This window comes from Hemicordylus capensis, chromosome 3 (assembly GCF_027244095.1).
Source record: "Hemicordylus capensis ecotype Gifberg chromosome 3, rHemCap1.1.pri, whole genome shotgun sequence".
NCBI classification, from domain to species: Eukaryota; Metazoa; Chordata; class Lepidosauria; order Squamata; family Cordylidae; genus Hemicordylus; species Hemicordylus capensis.
The window spans coordinates 2,151,834-2,170,288 of record NC_069659.1 but is presented as its reverse complement, the minus strand read 5'-3'; the positions used below and the strand labels follow the sequence as shown (position 1 = coordinate 2,170,288).

General features: G+C 54.6%; 1 protein-coding gene across 8 annotated transcripts; it reads left to right on the top strand.

The window, feature by feature from the left end:
* Window positions 1-1,209: 1,209 nt before the first annotated feature.
* Window positions 1,210-15,692, top strand: PGAP2 (post-GPI attachment to proteins 2). 8 transcript variants are annotated; one of them, XM_053309752.1, is made up of 7 exons: window positions 1,938-2,046; window positions 4,646-4,683; window positions 4,890-5,064; window positions 5,519-5,771; window positions 10,540-10,646; window positions 12,060-12,168; window positions 13,928-15,692. In XM_053309752.1, the coding sequence occupies exons 3-7, from the start codon at window positions 4,900-4,902 to the stop codon at window positions 14,056-14,058; spliced, it is 765 nt and encodes a 254-aa protein (XP_053165727.1). In that variant the 5' UTR covers window positions 1,938-2,046; window positions 4,646-4,683; window positions 4,890-4,899; the 3' UTR covers window positions 14,059-15,692. The 8 variants fall into 8 exon arrangements, with proteins under 8 accessions (XP_053165725.1, XP_053165729.1, XP_053165724.1 ...); XM_053309751.1 differs by lacking the exon at window positions 1,938-2,046 and adding an exon at window positions 2,070-3,685; XM_053309748.1 differs by lacking the exon at window positions 1,938-2,046 and adding an exon at window positions 2,070-4,539.
* Window positions 15,693-18,455: the final 2,763 nt, after the last annotated feature.

Sequence of the window (18,455 nt, the reverse complement as noted above, 5' to 3'; positions counted from 1 at the left end):
CAAGAATGTCTCCCCCACCCTTCCTTCTCCAGTGGCAAACCTCTAGGCTTGCCAACGCCTCCCCTAGCCATCAAGAGTTGCGTTCATATCTAGTTATTTGAATGTACCCAGTTCCTACCGTCTCTCCACATTTTCTTACTATCATCATCTTTCTTTTTGTTTTCCTGCCCCAATTTTGACCCAAAATTTTTGGGTGCATGGATTAATCCTGTTTCTTGAAACATCTTGAGGCTATTCACACGATTGAAGAAAATTGGGCTAGCCTTGGCTGCAAGCCCGGTGGTTCTTGAGTGGTTAACCCGCTCAAGTAGCCCGCTCCTTAGCCCGGGTTTGCAGAGCGAGCACTCTGCAAACCCAAGCTATTGGATCATGAGTAGCCGCGAAAAGCCACTTGCACAGGGCATGCTGGAGCTTGCAGGGGCAAATTGGCCCCCACTCCCCCCAGCCTCCACCGGCTCCGCCATAGAGCTGGCAATCATGTGGGCGGCCAATCTGGCCACCCAGGGCTCCCTCCCCACTCACTGCCCCAAACCGGGTCTCACTGATCGTGAGACCCGGTCCCTTATTTCATTTTACAGTGATATAAAGTCACCTAATGGCGCAGCAGGGAAATGACTTGCCTAGGGAGCAAGAAGTTGCTGGTTTGAATCCCAGCTGGTATGCTTCCTAGAATATGGGAAACACCTATATCAGGCAGCAGCGAGATAGGAAGGTGCTAAAAGACACTGCACGGGAGGAGGCCATGGGAAACCCCTCCTGTATTCTACCAAAGACAACCACAGGGCTCTGTGGTGGTCACCAGGAGTTGACACTGACTCAATGGCACAACTTTACCTTGATTGTTCTTCCGGTCCTGTGTTGTATGGTAAAAGCTATTTATTTATTTAGTTAGTACTGTAAACATGAAAGAGACACGAAAGATGTCTTGAGTTGGCCCCTGTCTTTTCTTGTCCTCATTCATGGGTGCACCGAAGGGGGTGCTTAGTAAGCATCCATGCCCTGGTGCTCTTACCCCTGGACTTGGGGGCCAACGTCCAGGGCCTCCTCCAGACCCCCCCTCCGGGCCCCCAAATCCTCTTTAGTCTGTCCTGGGCATGCTTATGACCTGTGCAGGGTGCTTTGGAGTGGTGGGGGGGGGGAGGAAGAAATAGGTGGGATAAGAATAGGGAGGTGAGGCTTAACTTGCAGCGGGGGGGTGCATCCCCAAGGCCTTTAGGAGCGGGCTGAAAACCACCCAGGTGCCCCTCTGACTCCAGGCATCCCCGCAAGTGCAGCAGCAGCTGCTGTGGAGGCTGCAGGCTTTGGGCGGCGCAGCTTACAAGCTCTGGAGGGCCTCCTTCCTTCTCCCAACAACGAGTGAGTCCCCGGCGGAGGCGCAGGGCGCCCCTCTCCTGCTCCTGCGCGCGTCCCTCCCTCTGCGGGCTCCTCCCGGGCCTTCCTCCTCCGCGGCCAGGCGGAGAGCCACCGGGGGGGGGGGGGGCAGGCCTGCTCCTGGGCCTGATGATCCTCCTGCAGCAGCAGCGGCGGCGGCGGCGGCCGGGCCCCTCCCTCTGCCTTGGGCGCAGCCCCCTTCCAGGGTCCCCAGCTGCATGCCGGAAAGCGGAGCGGGCGCGTGCAGCCCCTGGCTGGCCTGGAAGGGGAGGGCGGGCCGCGGCGGGGGGGCCCCTGCGCCGGAGGAGGAGGAGGAGGAGGACTGAAGAGGCCGGCCAGCCTCCAGGGGCGAGGGGGGCGAGCAAAGGCCACGAGCCAGGAGGGCAAGAGGGGGGAGGGGGGCTCGGGGCGCCGCTGCCACCGCCGCCACCACCACCGCGCCAGCCCCGCTTCCCCCTCCCCCTCCCCTCCCGCCTCTCCTCTCGCGGAGGAGGCGCCTCCTCCTCCTCCTCCCTCCTCCTCCTCCTGCTGCTGCTGCCTGCCTGGGCGAAGCTGCGGAGGGAGGAGGGAAGCGGCGGCGGGGCAGGAGGAGGACGAGCCCCACCAGCAGCCCCCCGGCCGGCCTGGAGAGCAGAAGGGAGGCGGCGCCGGGCTGGAGGGAGGAGGGCGCTGCAGGTAGGGCGAGGTGGGGGTGGGTGGGCGCTGGGTCGCAGCCCTGGTGCCCCCCCCCCGCCAACCCACACGGGCAGCCCAAGGGGGGGGCGACTGCTGGGACACCCCCCCCCCCCAGAAGGGAGCGGGGCGAGGGCTGGGGCGCCTCTTCTTCTTCTTCTTCCCAGGCAGCCCTCTGGAAGTGTGCCCCATCCATGATGGGGCTGGGGGGGGAGGTGAGCGAAGCGCACCCCCCCCCGATGATCTCCCATCCCACGGGCACCCCCCTCGTCTCCCCCGAAGCCTTTGGAAGCCGAGGAGGCGGCCTCCCCCTCCCCAAAAGTCACGTGTGCAGCAGAGCCTGGCTGGCCCCCCCATTGCCGAGCCCCCTTCCCCCCCAGCTCAGCTCCTTCCGTGCCCCCCCCCCGCGCCCATTGATTGCCCCACAAGGGCGAGCCTGGGAGCGGAGGAGGGGGTGGGGGGCAGCCAAGAGACCCCCACTCGCTCGCTCGCCCGCCCAGCCTCCTCCAGTGCCCAGAGTACCCTGGCATGAAGGGGAAGCAGGCGTGCCCCTCCCTTGCAGCAGCGCTAGGAAGGGAAGGGGGTGCTGCACCCCCGGGCGCCCAGGCATGTGGCTGGACTACAAGGCCCATCATCTCCCCCCACCACAGGGGCTGAAGGCATGTCGGGTGATTCCCGGGGTGTGTCAGGCTGTTTGGAACAGGGGCTTCCCAACTTGGGTCTCCAGAGGTTGCTGGACCACAACTCCCATGATCCCCAGCCACAAAGGCTGGACAATAGCTAGGAGGCCAAGGCTGAGAACCCCTGAGATATGGACCCAGGCTCTGTGTTCTGCTATGAATAGGAGCTGGGGAGGGACCCAGAGGCCTTCCTTCAACAAGAAGAGCCCTGCTGGATCAGGCCCAAGGAGGCCCATCTAGGCCAGCATTCCGTTTTGCACCATGGCCCACCAGATGCCGCTGGAAGCCTACAGGCAGGATTTGAAAGAAGCATGCCCTCCCTCCGGCCGTTACTCCCCTGCAAATAGTACTCAGAGGCCTCCTGCCTCTGAGGCTGGAGGTGGCCTATAGCCCTCTGACTAGTAGCCATTGATAGACCTCTCCTCCATGAAGTTCTCCAAACCCCTCTTAAAGCCATCCAGGTTGTTCACTGTCCCCACATCTCATGGCAGAGAATTCCACAAGTGGATTCTGCGTTGTGTGAAAAAGTACTTCCATTTGTTGGTCCTAGATTTCCTGGCAATCCATTTCATGGGATGACCCCTGGTTCTAGTGTTATGTGAGAGGGAGAAGAATTTCTCTCCATCCACTTTCTCCACCCCATGCATGATTTTATAGACCTCCCTCATGTCTCCCCGCAGTTGTCTTTTTTCCTTAACTAAAAAGCCTCAGGTGTTGTAGTCTTGCCTCGTAAGAAAGGTGCTCTAGGCCCCTGATCCTCTGGGTTGCCCTCTTCTGCACCTTCTCAAGTTCTACAATGTCCTTTTTTAGATGTGGTGACCAGAATTGTACGCAGTACTCCAAGTGTGGCCACACCCTAGTTTTGCATAGTTTTCCCCCCTCTCACTGGGCTGTCCTGCCCCCAGAGTAAGCTTAAACGATGCACACGCACAGATGCTCTGCTTGAAGTGGACTCAGAGCAGGTGGGTGAGGGTGCAGCAGGGAAGTGTCAGGACTGGAGGGGGCGGAACTGGGGCAGTGCAGTGGGGCTGCAGGGTGGCTGGGAGAGCAGAAGCCTGTGCCCTGAGGCAGACAAGAATGTGTGGGGGTACTTGGGGGGAGGGCGGGAAAGAGAAGCTCATGCAGCTTGCTGGCACAGTCCCAAGCGCCCGGCTGCTCGCCTTGGTGACACAGTCTTAAGCACTTGGACTCTGAAGCCAGGCCCACAAAATGCAAAGGGACTTACTCTCGAGTAAAGGTGCATGGGATTGTAGGCTTCACATCCAGTGTTGAAGCCCACGATTTGGGGGTTTGCTTGGCCCGGCAGTTTTGTCACAGTTTCTTCCCAGTGTGTATGTGGGTTACGGTGGCTGGCATGCAACACACCTTGTGCCATGATTTTTAGTGCTGCTGCTGCTGCTGTGATGCAGCCTTGGCTGTGGAAACACTCCTCCCCACATCCACTGAGAGCCCTTCTCGCGCCCCCCACCCCCAGTCACCGTTCTTGCCTACGGGGGCCTCAGAGCTTCTTGCTGCCCTTGGAGGAGGGCTAGTAAATGCACGGACTGAGCCCCACTGGAGCAGGCCAAGCTGTTGTGAGGCGCTGCCACTTGTGAGTCAGAGAGGCCTGAGGCGGAGGGAGGCCAGGCTGCCGTCCTGCCTGCAGGTGTTTTGAAAGCCTGTATGGCAGGTGGAGCTAACGTCTTCTGCAGAGGAGAGTTTTTGCCAGCTGCTGCTTGTTCTGACCTGCCTAGTTATGACATATATTTTTACGGATAGTCCACCTGGCAGGACCTAATTGGCGAAGGAACTAGTTTTGTCTTGCATGGAACTGAAGGCAAGTGCTTGACTGAGGACTAGCCTCACTGAAAAGCTGATGACAGATATACCAACAAATGCTGCTTGAATCTATTGTCTTTTTGTCCCACCTTTCCATCTTTTAGGAAAGCTGCCATCCTTTTTAATGTTAAAAGAGCAGCAGGTAAGCTTAGCAACTTCTACTGAGCATTGCTTGATTACCTTTCCTTATGCTTTTTTATACACACACAATCGTCTTTTGGAAAACTGTTCTGGAAAGGAAGCGAGTCCATGATGTCACAGGAAGCCAGCCAACCCACACGATGTACAGCCAACTTGGGTGGCCAGTGTTCGTCCTAAAAGCAACGTGCGGTCTTTTGCCACTTGCAGGTTCCACAGCATGTTTCAGGTGCCGATGCCTTTGGACCGGGACGGGACTCTCTTCCGGCTCCGTTTCACCACCCTGGCAGTTGGGACAGTGTGCTGCCCACTCTTTGGGTTCCTCTTCTGCGTGATCTGGTCCTTGTTCTTCCACTTCCATGAAAGCACGGCTACCCACTGTGGCGTAAGTCGTCAGTCGTCTTTCCGTGTGTTTGTTGGCCTGGAGGAGGGATTCTCCTGCCTCGGAGCTTTGGAGTGGGTGGCTAAGCAGGTGCAACGCTTGACCGGAATATCAGTACTGTAATTAAGTTAGTAAATACTGAATGCTTAATAAATAAGACTGAACTAGTAAAGTTCAGTCCACCGGGGGTGAAAAAGCAGCAGTGAACAGGAAGCAGCTGTTTAACTTCTGCCTGAGGTGGACTCCTGGTTGGTCTCTTGTCCTCCCGGCAAGCGGGTCATTGTGTGGGAGGGCCTTTGGGGCACCAGAAGGCCAAAGGGATTGAGGAGCCAAGCTACAGAAGTTCCCTTGGCAAGCACAGCTCATAAGAAGGTGCCTGCATCAGGGGTCAGTCCCCCAAGGCTGGCTTCCCCCATCGTGGAGGACACCGCCAGTGAGCTCTTGTTTTCCCTGGCAGGTCCCCAACTACCTCCCCTCCATCAGTGCTGCCATTGGCGGGGAGACTCCTGAGCGCTACATGTGGCGTTTCTGCATTGGGGTGCACTCAGCCCCCCGCTTCCTGGTAGCATTTGTCTACCGGAGCCACTATCGTAGCTGCCACTGCACACACCCCAGATACCTCCAGCTGTGCAACGCGGCCTTCACATTCAACCTGCTGGAGAATGTCGCCCTTCTGCTGCTCACCTACGTCTCCTCCTCTGAAAACTACCGTAAGTTTCTCTTTTGACAGCCTCTGATACTGCATGACACGGATGTGCACGATTCGAGCTCCAAATCGCAGCACGATCCCCTCATCTTTAACAAGGAGGAGAGCAGGTCCATTCCTGCTCCTCCCCTGCTTGCCACTACAGGAAGTTCAGCGGCACTCCCCCCAGCTACGATTGCGTGCTGGTGGGGCATTTCCCAGGATGGACCTGATCTCCTCCCTATTAAGGGAATGTGCCGCGATTCGGAGCTTGAATCGTGTTTCATGCACATCCGTACTGCTGCTTGCTGATGGGCCGTCTGCCCTCCTGCTCTTTGGGAGGTGGGGGTTATTGCTGCTTTAGGAGCAGTTCAGAAGGCAGCACAGCTCTCCTGTTAGAGTCCTTGGCCCTGCTCTCTGGTCATCTCTTTCCTAGGCTCTTCTAGCTTCCTCCTGGTTTTCCCTGGCTCCTACCCCACTGAGTGAGAGCGCTGCTGAACTCCTCTGCTTCTCTTGCTCAGCTCCCTTTGCTTTCTTTGAGGTTTGAGCAGGAGAACTTGCCTGTGGATATTTGCAGCCTTCATCTCGACGCATTCACATGAAGGAACTCAGCCATTGCATTGATGTGGGGTTTGGTGCATGGAGTTTATTGCCCCTCTGACCAGTCAGATCCTTGACCACAGTTGCCATTTGCTTGTTTGGCATTCAGATTGCCTCATAAAATCATAGCGTTGGAAGGGACCTTAAGAGGTCTTCTAGTCCATCCTTTCCTGCTTCAGCATCCCTGACAAGGGGCCAGGCAGCCTCTGTTTGAAAACTATTAAAGGAGAGCCCACCACAGTCTCATTGCTCTCACAGTTAGGAACGCTCTCCGAATGGCGAGTCCCCATCTGCTTCCATGTGAGTTCAACTCTTAGGTCCTAGTCCTGCCTAAGAGCGAATCCACTCCTCCTCCTCCTCCTCTTCAGAGAATTGGAGGCGGCATTCCTGTCTCCCCTCAGTCTCCTCTTCTCCAGGCTAAACATCCCCAGCTCCTTCAACCTGTAAATCCGGTCCTTTAATTGCTGCAGTGGATGAAAAGTGGGGACTAGTTGCTTGAACAGAAAGGAGTGCACACAGACTCATGCATCAGGCACGCAGAGATTCAGCTGAAACGAAAGGGGAGCACCTTACTGAAGCAGTAGATACCATTCACAAGCCGTGAGTTATGGGATAAGAGAGACGTAACTGAAACTGAAAGGGGAGCAACCTGAATGAACTTTCAGAGCTAACAGAGCAATTCAGGAAAGAAAGCAGGACATCGTAAGCACATCTTCATATGGCAGATGAAACCCCTAGAATAGATCGTGCCTGAATAGTGGAGAGATGAATTCTTGATATGCTTGAATGACAGTACTGAGCAATACTTGCCAGCTGGTAATAATGATAAACTATCGGATGCAGGTCCTCTGCGCCTCTAGTAGGGCCCAGCCGCCCCCCCCGCCACCTCACCCCAGGGGGCCAGGGCCAGGCCGTCCCGCTGCCACCTCCCTCTGCCTCGCCATCCTCCTCCTCAGCCCAGCAGGGATTTGCCTGCCGCCCCAACCGCCTCCTGGCACATGTTCTTCCCTCCCACCCTTGCACGTGTCACCCCCTCTGGGCCCGCCATTGGTTGTGCCTGCAGCAGGGGCGGAGCTTGCTACATCCCCACGCATCCCCTCTACAGGAATTAATTATATAGACAGATAGAGGCTAATATAGTGTTTCTATGTGATTGCTACCCATTTGCCTCCCTACATTAACTCCTGCCCTCTACTAATAAAGCTCTGACATTTCAGTGGAAATGAGGATTACCTTAAAAGCCAGCAAAGAAACTGCTGTGTTGTTTACTTAGCCAAGAGTCGCCACCTTGTTTAAAAACAAGCAGACACTTAATTCAGAGAAAGCATTGAGAGCATGTATAAAAGAGTCTTGAAAACAGTGCCTACAAGAAGAACATGAGGCGACAGGAGGGGAAGATGGTCTGGTGGGAGCAGCAAGCATGGCTTGTCCCCTTAGCTAAGCAGGGTCTGCCCTGGTTGCATATGAATGGGAGACTAGAATAGTGAACACTAAGATATTCCCCCTTAGGGGATGGAGCCGCTCTAGGAAGAGCAGAAGGTTCCCAGTTCCCGCCCGGGCAGCATCTCCAAGAGAGGGCTGAGAGAGATTCCTGCCTGCAACCTTGGAGAAGCTGCTGCCAGTTTGTGAAGACAATACTGAGCTAGATGGACCCAGGGTCTGACTCAGTAAATGGCAGCTTCTATGTTCCTGTGATGCACATTGAAGCACCCATGGGCGTCAGCTTAGAAGCTGGTTCCCAATAAATGGAGAAATAATTTGGAGGCATTAGAAGTTTAAGACATAACAAAGAAAGACAAGAAAGTGGTGGGTGGTGGGGGACTTGCTGAAATGCCCCACTGCGGAAATGCCCTTCTAGGCCTTGCTTGGGGTCTGATCTCCCCCACCCCCACCCCGGGCCAAAACTACTTATGAAGCAATGCAGTAATAGTAATAAAGATCATCGCTTGCATTGTTCTCTTGTGCTGTGCTGATCTTTGATCGAATTGAATTGCATTGTTCCGTTCCAGGGAGTGGCAGAGAGTCACCACATGACCCCTTGTCCAACAGAAAAGTGCCACTCAGCAAAAAAGTTAGAGGGGCAAATAAATGTATTCCTGGAACATGCCATTCTTCAGGGATAGCTCTGCACGGGTTCCTACTGTATAAGCAGCATCTGTCCCTGAATCGAAGGCAAAAATGAACACACAGGCAATCTGAGCATGAACGGTCACCCAGGTCCCCGGACCTGATGCTGCTCTGGCATAGTGTCAGGGGCGAGGTCCTTTCAGGCCTGGGCCTCGTCTCTCTGAGGGTGGCAGATTGGTCAGACAGAAAGAGATCTTTGGCACCGAGTAACACAGCCATTCTCCCCAGGACTTGGTTTCCGGACTCCTCACCATCTTCGTTGCTCTCCTTTGATTCCCTCCCCACTTGTCAGCCTCCTGCTTAAAATGCAAGGCCCCGAACTGGGCGTGGTCCGCCACGTGAGGTCTGGCCAGGGCAGCACAGAGTGGGATGATGAGTTCGCGTGAGCTGGACACTCTGCTTCTATGAAGGCCCTCTGACTTCCTTAGCAGGTGGATGATGTGCTGGCTCATGGCCAGCTTATTTATTATATTTTATATTTGTGCACTGCCCCAAACTTGGGTCTCTTGTCTCGGGGCAGTTTACAACAACCTAAAACAAATTAAAACATGAAAACAATTTAAAGCTACAATTCTGCTTAGAAAGCTTGGGTGAATAAATGCACCTTTGAGATTTTTTAAAAGCTGTCGGAGATGAGGAGGCTGCCAGCCTGTGTAGACAATACTGAGCTAGGTGGACCTATGGTTTGACTTAGTATAGGGCAGTTTCCTATGTTCCTTCCTATGTTCTTATTCCAGCAGGGGGTGCATTCCAGAGTCTTGGGGTGGCAACAGAGAAGGCCCATCCCTGAGTAGCCGTCAGACGAGCCAGTAGCAACTGCAGACAGACCTCTCTGGATGATCTCAATGGGCTGTGGGGCTCATAGTGAAGTAGACGGTCTCTTAAATACCCAGGCCCCAAGCCGTTTAGGGCTTCATCGGTTATAATCAGCACCTTGTATTTTGCCTGGAAACTTATTGGTAGCCAGTGTAGCTCTTTTAGTATAGGAGTAATATGGTCTCCCCTAGATGACCCGGAGACCAACCTGGCCGTCACATTCTGTACCAATTGCAGTTTCCAGCCTTCGTACAGAGGCAGCCCCACATAGAGTGCATTGCAGAAGTCAAGTCTGGAGGTGACCACCAGATGTACCACACCTAGGTCCCTTTCCCAGGTACTGCTCCAGATCGCCTATGCCCGTGCATTGATTTTTCTGACCTAGAGCAACTGAACTTCATTGCATTGGTTTTGACTTGGGCTTCAAATTGGCTGAGATCAGACTACATCGTCATGCTGTCTTTCAGTGTGTTGTCCCCTCCAGCTTTGTGCCATCAGTATATCTGACAAGCAGCCCCTCCCTGCTCCCCCCTCTTCCAAATTAAGGATGAAGGGCAGGCCCGGGCCCAGGACTCTGAGAGGATCCAGCCCCCAAGTGCCTCAGAGCGGAAGCTGTTTACCTCACCCTGGTCCTTGCCTCATGCCCTGGTGCCTGCTCCCTCCCTGGGGACCGCAGGCGCTCTGGCTAGCCGCCTCCTCCTCGGTACACTTGTGCTTAAATAGTGTTCCGGCCTCCCCACATCTGGTGCCTGGCTGCGCCTCTCCCTTGGTCCCTTGCCTCCTGGCCATGTTGCATGCCTTCTCAGTCCTTGCTGCTGCATCCGCTTCCCTCTGTGGCTTGTATCTGTGGGCTTGGGCTCGCTTGCTGAGCCTGGCAGGGAGCAGGGAGCGGCTGCAGCCAAGTGGGAGACCGGACAAAACGGCCCAGGGCCCAGCACAGAGCCTCCTTGTGGCACTCCATCCGATGCCTCCTTCCAGGGGGACGTGGAGACCTTAACTGGCACTTTTTGGATGCAGTTGTTCAACTAGCTGTGAATGCACCAAAGAGTAGGATCCACTAGCCGGCATGTTACCATCATGTCAACGAGGCTATCAAGTCAGACTTTGACAAATACGACGTCCCCATGATCTACTAAACTAGGAACTTGATCAAAAGGGGATAAGGTTAACCTGGCATGACTTGTTCTTGACAAATCTCTGGCCTCGACTTATTGCCGCCACCTTTTCTTTCTTCTCTCTGTCTGCGGCAGTGATCCATGAGAATGCGTTCATCCTCTTCATTGTTTCAGCCCTCAGTCACATGTTGTTGACCTGCATCTTGTGGCGAATGACTAAGAAGCACACAGTAAGTCCTGAGGTACAGTACCTTCTCTTTTTCTTCTTGAGGGGATCCCTCAGTGGCTGGTTGGGGGACGGTTTTGAGCCAGGTGGCCTTATCTTTTCACTCTTCAGTCCCTTGGAGCTGCTGCTGACGTTTTGTTTCCTTGTGTTTTCAAAATGTGTTGAGCAGAGGCCAGAAAAGGGCTAAATTCACATCAGGGGTGTGTGTGTGTGGTGGCCCATGATTAATAAAACTCTAGGGATCATCATCTCTGGTAATCTGTCTTCTGATTGTTCCTGGAATTTTATGTTGATGTACCATTGCATCGTCACCTTAAGTGGCACAGCGGGGAAATGCTTGACTAACAAGCAGAAGGTTGCCAGTTCAAATCCCGGCTGGTACTATAGCAGCGATATAGCAGCAGCAGCGATATAGGAAGATGCTGAAAGGCATCATCTCAAACTGCGCGGGAGGAGGCCATGGTCAACCCCTCCTGTATTCTACCAAAAGAAAACCACAGGGCTCTGTGGGCGCCAGGTGTTGAAAGTGACTTGATGGCACACTTTGCCTTACCTTTGTATCACCTCTCCTGGGCGCTTTCCAGATTGCGAGCCTTACACCACAAAAAGAGGTGCAATTTTCTGGCGCCGAATTAAAACTGCATTAGAGATCCATTGTAAATGGGCATGCCTCCTACAACGGACAAATACAGCTATTTTTTTGCAATGGACTTGCAGCGTTGTAGCAAAGACAAAATCCGAAAGAAGGCATCGGAAATATGAATGGCACCTCCCTTACAATGCAGGGGCTGCGATGTCAAAACACAGGCAATATGGTAGCACACTTCAGGGACCCCTTGCGACACTGTGATCGCGTGCCATCTGGAAAGCACCCTGGAGCTCAGAGCAACCTTATAGTCTTAAAACAGCTGAGTAAGGAAGTCTTCTTTCACACAGCGCATAATTAATCTATGGAATTGTTTGCCTTGGGATGTGGTCACCAGCTTGGATGGCTTTAAAAGGGGCTTAGACAAAAAATAAAATAAAATAATTCCTCCACAAGAAGTCTTATACTTCCCAATGTTAATCAGACCTCATCTTTTAATTTTAAACTGGCAGTCAAGCATATTTTGCTCTCCGTTGATGTCCGATTATTTCACTGTAATGTTTGCTGACGTCTCTCATTTGCTTCACCTAGGCCAGTAACAGATAGGAAGTATTTCCCCCTCGGATTTCTTGCAGCTTGCTTCTGCTTTGGTTGAAGACAGCTTCCTTCTACATAAGTGTTCTTGGGCAGGAAAAGCGGCCCTGCTGGGCACCTCCTGGGCTCTCTGCCTCGGTGGGATCTGTAGGGGGGCGGCGTGGCCAGCCCAGGCGGGAGTGCGGTGGGGGCAGAGAGCCGCCAGCCCCCGGCCGTTGTGCTTCCAAGCGCGTCGTTTTTGTCTTGCAGGAGCGCCGGTCCTACAAGTGGAAGTTCTGGCTCTTCCTCTTCAACCTCTTGGTGTTCTCGGTGGCCGTGGGCTTCTACTTCCGCCACAACTGGTACTGTGAGCCAGGAGGTAAGGCGGCCTGGGCTCCCCCCTCGGCTTCTCCGTGGTCCCTCTTTTTGTGGGGGTGGATGTATACAAATAATGACGACAGTGACCGTGTGAGGCCAGCGACTACATGCCCACTCCTTGGTTTCCCATGTGGGTGTTTCCCGCGCCTTCTTGGCGCGGCGGGAGGGAGGAGCTGTGAGCCTCCTGGGCGTGTTCTACGGGCAGAGGGCTCTCCTGCCGCTCTGGGCGTGGCTTGTGGTGGGGAAAGGCCCCAGTGGTGCCGCAGAGGCCCTGGCGGGGGAGGCCCTCTCTCTCCTTGGCCAGTCCTGCTGGGGGGATCTGCCCTGAGAGTCCCTCTGGTTGCTGCCAGCCAGGGTCGCCCTGCAGGGGGGAACCCAGCTCTGCGGAGCCCTCTGAAGGCTGCCGGCCGGAGGAGCATGGCTCTCGCAGGCTTCCGGTTGTCTGGCGGAGGGAACATGAATCCCGGCGGTGTGCCATCTCGGCCCAGGAGGCACTCAGATGGGAACACTGCACGAATGTGCAGGTCTCCCTCCTTGTGGGTAATGAGTCCAGCATCCCTCAGCCCATGAGGGGGGCCCAGGGGTCACCCCAAGCGCCGCCAGCACCATGTTCAAGCTCATCCCCACAGCCCAAAGGGCCGGAAACGTGGTTTTGGAAAAGAGGCGGCCCAGACGGAGATTCTGCGGAGTGTTGTGTGGCCGGCGCAGCTGCTGAGGAGGTGGGGGCGGGGTGGGGGGGAGGGAGCCGCAGGGCCCAGGTCTGCAGGGATCCGCACCCCCATCCCTGGCAGCAGGCTGGTGGGGCCAGGGGGCTGCACACTCGGCTCTGCCTGGGTTGCCCTGGGCATGGCAGCAGCGTTAGGCCAGATCGCCCCCCCCCCTCCCCGGGTGCTGGGGCCCCACCGAGACCTTCTCTCAGGCGCTAGGTCTGGCGCTCAGGCGGCTGGCGGGGCCTGCAAGAGAGTCTGGTGCACGTCAGTCGGGTCTCCAGCTGAACACGGAAGCCATGTTCCTCACACAGAATCCGCCTGGTTGGCTTCCTTCCTTTCTAAAAATAATGCCGGGTTTCTAGTGAAGGCGCACAGGCAGTGCTTGGCGGAATGTCAGAGGTGTGGGATTTGGAGGGGTTGCATAGGTCACGAAGTCGGGGACAGCCATGCTCAGAGCAGGGAACCGCATCTGGAGCGTCAGCCCCCACACCTTGCCGTGTCCCCGGAAGGTGCTGATAGTCCGCTGTGCTTGGGGCTGTCCATTTCCCATGCTTCTGTAATCCCAGGATTGGCTGTAGAGTTCCCCCATTGCCATCACATTTCCATTCTAGCTGAGAAAAAGGAAAGTTCATCGCTCTGGAGGCTGAAGAAAGAGGCTTGAAAAGGGACAGGCAGGGCCTGCCACAGGGGTTCTCACGCTTGGGTCCCAGAGGCCTCTGGACTACAATTCCCATCAGCCCCAGCCACAGGGGTCAAAGGCCATTGAGGCTGAGGGTGCTGGGAGTTGCAGTCCAACTGTGTGAGAAGCCCTGGCCTCCTGAGACCTCCCAATCCAGACGTGGAGCTGAGCAGCTGCCGGGGCCAGACCAGAGCGATGCAAAGCCGGCCCAGACCTGCACGTGATGGGAGCTTTCCTTGTGTCTTCAGGCTACAAAATGTGGGGCCCTGTGAGGCAGGGTCCCGACCCCCTGCCCAGCTGCGCCTTCCCCATGTCCCTGGCCGTGCTTTCACGTCTCTTAAGTAGGGGTGTTTTGTTTCTCCCCTTCCTAGTTTACACGGCCTTTGCCTTCCTGGAGTACCTGGTGGTCTTCTCCAACATGGCCTTCCACATGACGGCCTGGTGGGACTTTGGCAACAAGGAGCTGGTGGTCAGCTCTCCCCCGGAGGACAAGCGCTTCTAGCCCCCCCCGGGGCCTGGCCGGCCAGCCAGCCAACCTCCCCCTGAGAGAGAAGCCCCTCCGGGTTCCCTGGGAAGGTCTCCAGCCTGCTGCGAGATGCTGATCTTTCCGGCCAGCCCTGGAGCCTCTGCCAAAGGAAGCCTGCGGAGGGCGGATGAGAAGCAGCCAGGCGCTGGAGGCCTTTGGGACTGCCCGCCACAGGGGAGCTGGCTGCACAGGGCTGGCTTCTCTCCAGACAAATGGGACTCTTGGGTCTTTGGGCGGAGAAGCCCCACGGGATGCTGCTTCTCAACTGCGTGCGTGTGGGTCAGGATGGCGGGATCGTCCTCCTTGCTGACAAGGTGGGCTTAGGGGACCAGGCTTCCCGTGGCTCCTCTGCACTGGGGCCTACGCAGTGAGGGCGAGCAAGTGTCCCGGATCAGCCCTGCCTGGTGCGGAGGGGGTCTCTTCCTCGCCCTGGGCAGCTGCAGCCCATGCAGGGGGCTCCTCCGGTGGGATCCCCCCACCAGCCAAGCAGCCTGCTCTGCGCTTGACAGTTGGGCCAGAATGCGAGAGGAGCCAAAGGCGGGGGGGGGAGGGGAGTGCCCTCCTGAATCGGGACTGCCCCTCTGCCGCCCCCCCCCCCCGGCATCTGCACTGAGGCTCCCTCAGGTGGGGGCTTCTCTGCTGGCAGCTGAAACGGCGTCTGGGCCGGTTTGGTGCTCCTGCGGCTTCCCGGTGACCTCAGGGAGGGGCTTCCCTCTGCTGGCGCTCCTTGCTTGGAGACGTTGAGGGCCCCCCGCCCCCGTTTCCGGGATTCTTGGGGGTGGGGGCGGAGGGCGGACAGTGGAGAAGGCCGGCAGGCTTGCTGGGCTGGACGAGGGCGTTCTGAAGGCAGCCTCTGAGTTGACCCTCTAGAGCTCAGCTCCGGTGGGGGGGGGACTTGGGGGGGGGCTGGAGTGGAGGGAGGAGGGGCAGCAGCAAGTCCCTGGCCGTTCATGCCCAAGCCCACGGGCTTCCCTGGCCCGCCCACCCTGGCCCTGGCCCTGGCCCTGAAAGGAAGGAGCACAAGCCTTTCTCTCGGCGGGGGGGGTGGGAAGTGTGGGGTGAGTGTCCGCTCCCCTCCCCTGCACGGCCTGAGGCCCACCCGGTCTTCGGGCTAGCAAGGGAGGCCTCCTCGTGGGCCGGGTTGGTCTCCCTCCGAGTCCCCAAGGCCTGGTGGGCAGAATCCAGAGGCAGGCCTGCTGGGCGGAGAGCTGGGCCCAAGCAGGGCTCTCGGCTGCAGGGGAGGCGGGCAGAGCTCCAGGGGACTCCCCAGGAAGGGGGAGGCCTGCTGGGCAGCGGCCCTGTGTCCGGCCCACCGGTGTGGAGCAGCCGCCCAGGATCAGAGGGCTGGGGCCGGGGCCAGTGGCAGGGAGCTGCGGGGTGTCTTCTTCAGTCCGCCTCTCCCGGGGGGCATTTCTCAGCTGACCGAGCGCCACCCGCCACCCTGGAAGGCAGCTCCTGTCCGTGTGTGCACTGTGCCAATCTGTGCTACTCTTGTCGGGTGTGTGTGTGTGTGTGTGTGTGAGAAAGTATGTGAGACTTTTGTACTGCCAGATGTCTATTTCCATTGGATTCCTGCTGCCGAGATGAAATAAAGCACTGAATATTTTTCACCCATTCTCTTCGCAGTTTTCGCGAATTGCCTCTGGTGGGCAATCTGGCAGATGGGCACAACGCCAGCCCTGCCCTTGGTCCTGGTGCTCTCGTTAATAGGTGAAGCCCATTACGGATGGGTGGCATTTGCAGTGAAGTAATGAGAACACTTAGGACATTTGGGCTTACAATCTTTTGGCACAGCTATATTAAGGTGCTTGGCACCTTAATTTTTAATTTTTACATTCATATCCTGCTCTTCCTCCAAATCAAATTACAAATCGAATTTGTAACTTGATTTCCCAAAACAACATTTCCAGGTACTTGATTTTGATCTGTTTGCCATTCCACACCATACACATGTTGTTTAAACACTAATCTGGCTTTTGCATAATCCATTGGTTGGTCAATCACCCACCTGATGATTCTCCCTATCAGTTCCCTGCCTAGGCAAGGCAAAACGTTGGACTGGGAACCTCCTTCTGCCCTCACTTAGTAACGTTGTTGAGTCAGTGTCGACTCCTGGTACACACAGAGCCCCGTGGCTGTCTTTGGTAGAATACAGGAGGGGTTGACCATTGCCTTCTCCCGCACAGTATGAAATGACGCTTTTCAGCATCTTCCTCTATCGCTGCTGCCCGATAGAGGTGTACCAGCGGGGATTCGAACTGGCAACCTCTTGCTTGATAGTCAAGCATTTCCCCACAGCTATTAGGCCCCCCCCACTTAGTAACTTATTAACAATTAATTAGTTAATTAGTAACTTGGTACCTATTAATTAGTTAATTTTTGCTTTTAATAATTAACTATTGCTTTTAATAACTTAACAGGCCAATAATACCCTGTCAGAACAAAAGAAGAAGAAAAATTAGAATCCCCACAACTGTTGTAATCCAGTTTGTTTCAGGTTCTTGTTCAAAGGAGGACAGGATTTAAATTCAAATAATAAAAAATAAATATCATCTCAATGGAAATGAGAAATGCAAAGACACATAAATACTACCATAATATGCACACTGGTGCTGGAAGTATGCAAAAATAGATGCCGTTTGCTCATGAGAATTATTAGGTGGGAAATTAAAATTTACAAAATAAATCCTGACTTTTTTGACCAACAACAAGGCTGTTGGTCAACGGATTCATCAAAGATATCTTCTTTCCTGAACTCCTTTTACTCCTCTAAAGAAGCCTCCTTAGGTGTATCCTTATTGATTTTCTTCCTGAACTGATAAAAACATCAAATTTATTAAGTAACAGAATAGATCAAACTGCCAGGTAGCAGAGAGGAGAAAGGCTGCATTCTTCAGGGGACCCACAACTGCTGGGAAAGGAAAGCTGATAAGTGGGAAACGCTTTATAATGGGATTTAAAAACAAATGTTGACATTGGAACTTATCAGCTGGAACCACATTCATACAAATTGATTTATTGCTCAAATGTATATATCCCTGAGGGCAATGTCCTTACACTAAGATGTGGCAGGTTGTGGCAGGATTGTAGCTTGTGAAGCAATGGGTTTCTCTGAGATTGTGCAGAGTGTTTTCCACTCACAGGTGAAGAACTATGGTGTTGGGGTCAAGGTTGGTTTCTGAGCATGCATACCTGAGATCCCCCTGCCCTGCCCACACCTCTTAGGAAAGCAGATGAGCAGTTAAAAGAACTCTCCAAAGTACTCTCAGAATGAAAATGGCCCTCCCACAGACCTTTTATTATTTATTTAATTTATATAATAAATTTCTCTTCTCCAACCACGATAGCCTTTGTATGTAGGCCAGAGTTAGCCTTTGGGGCCAAAATATTGTTTCGGGTATCTTTTCAAATCAAGTCCTCCATGAATTTTCTGATCCTCTTTTAAACTGGTCTGGCTTGGTGGCCACCACCAAATCCGGCAGAAACAAATTCCATAATTGGGCGGTTCCCAACCTGGGTTCCCAGACATTGTTGGATACAACTCCCATCATCCCTAGCCACAAAGGCCATTGTGGCTGGGGATGATGGGAGTTGTAGTCCAACGCAAGGTGGGAAACCCCTGCCATAGTTTAACTACATGTGGTGTTGAGAGGTACTTCTTTTTGGCTGTCCCGAATTTCCCAGCATTTAGTTTCCGTGGGTGAGCTTGGGTTCTGAGGTTATAAGACAGACAGAAAAACTTCTATCCACTTTATACATGCTTGCATAATTTTTCTCACTTCTGGGGAAAGAGCTGGTATGGTGGTCACAAGCATGAATTGTCCCTTTTGCTAAGCAGGGTCTGTCCTGGTTTATATTTGAATGGGAGACTACATGTGAGCACTGGGAAATACTCTCCTTAGGGGATGGAACCGTTCCAGGAAGAGCACTTGCATGCAGAAGCTTCCAAGTTCCCTCTCTGGCAGCATCTCCACGATAGGGCTGAGAGACTCCTGCCTGCAACCTTGGAGAAGCCGCTGCCAGTCTGTGAAGACACTACTGAGCTAGATGGATCAATGGCCTGACTCAGTATATGGCCGCTTCCTATGTAACCCTACTAGAAAGGGGGAATCACAGCCAGATCTCCATCTCTAGTTCCCAAAGGCCGGCACATCAAAGATTTTATATTTGTTTATTCTAGACTATTGTGGAATTTGAAAGTAACTAGCAGCCCTTGGGTCAAAATTGCTAATCAAATCAGAGCTACTATATCACCTGCCAGCACCCTTGGAAGGTGGGGAACAAATTGATTTGTTTAGCACTCTTTAACCAGAGTGATTCAAGTAGAAAAGACTGGCGGATGGCCTGTTCTACTTCCTGAAAGCAACACAAGT

Excerpts from the sequence above, each read along its gene's own strand:
- PGAP2 (XM_053309750.1), top strand. The coding sequence starts at position 4,900 with ATGTTTCAGGTGCCGATGCCTTTGGACCGGGACGGGACTCTCTTCCGG. Across the intron at positions 5,065-5,518 it reads GCACGGCTACCCACTGTGGC|GTCCCCAACTACCTCCCCTC; the intron begins GTAAGTCGTCAG and ends TTTCCCTGGCAG. Across the intron at positions 5,772-10,539 it reads CTCCTCCTCTGAAAACTACC|TGATCCATGAGAATGCGTTC; the intron begins GTAAGTTTCTCT and ends TGTCTGCGGCAG.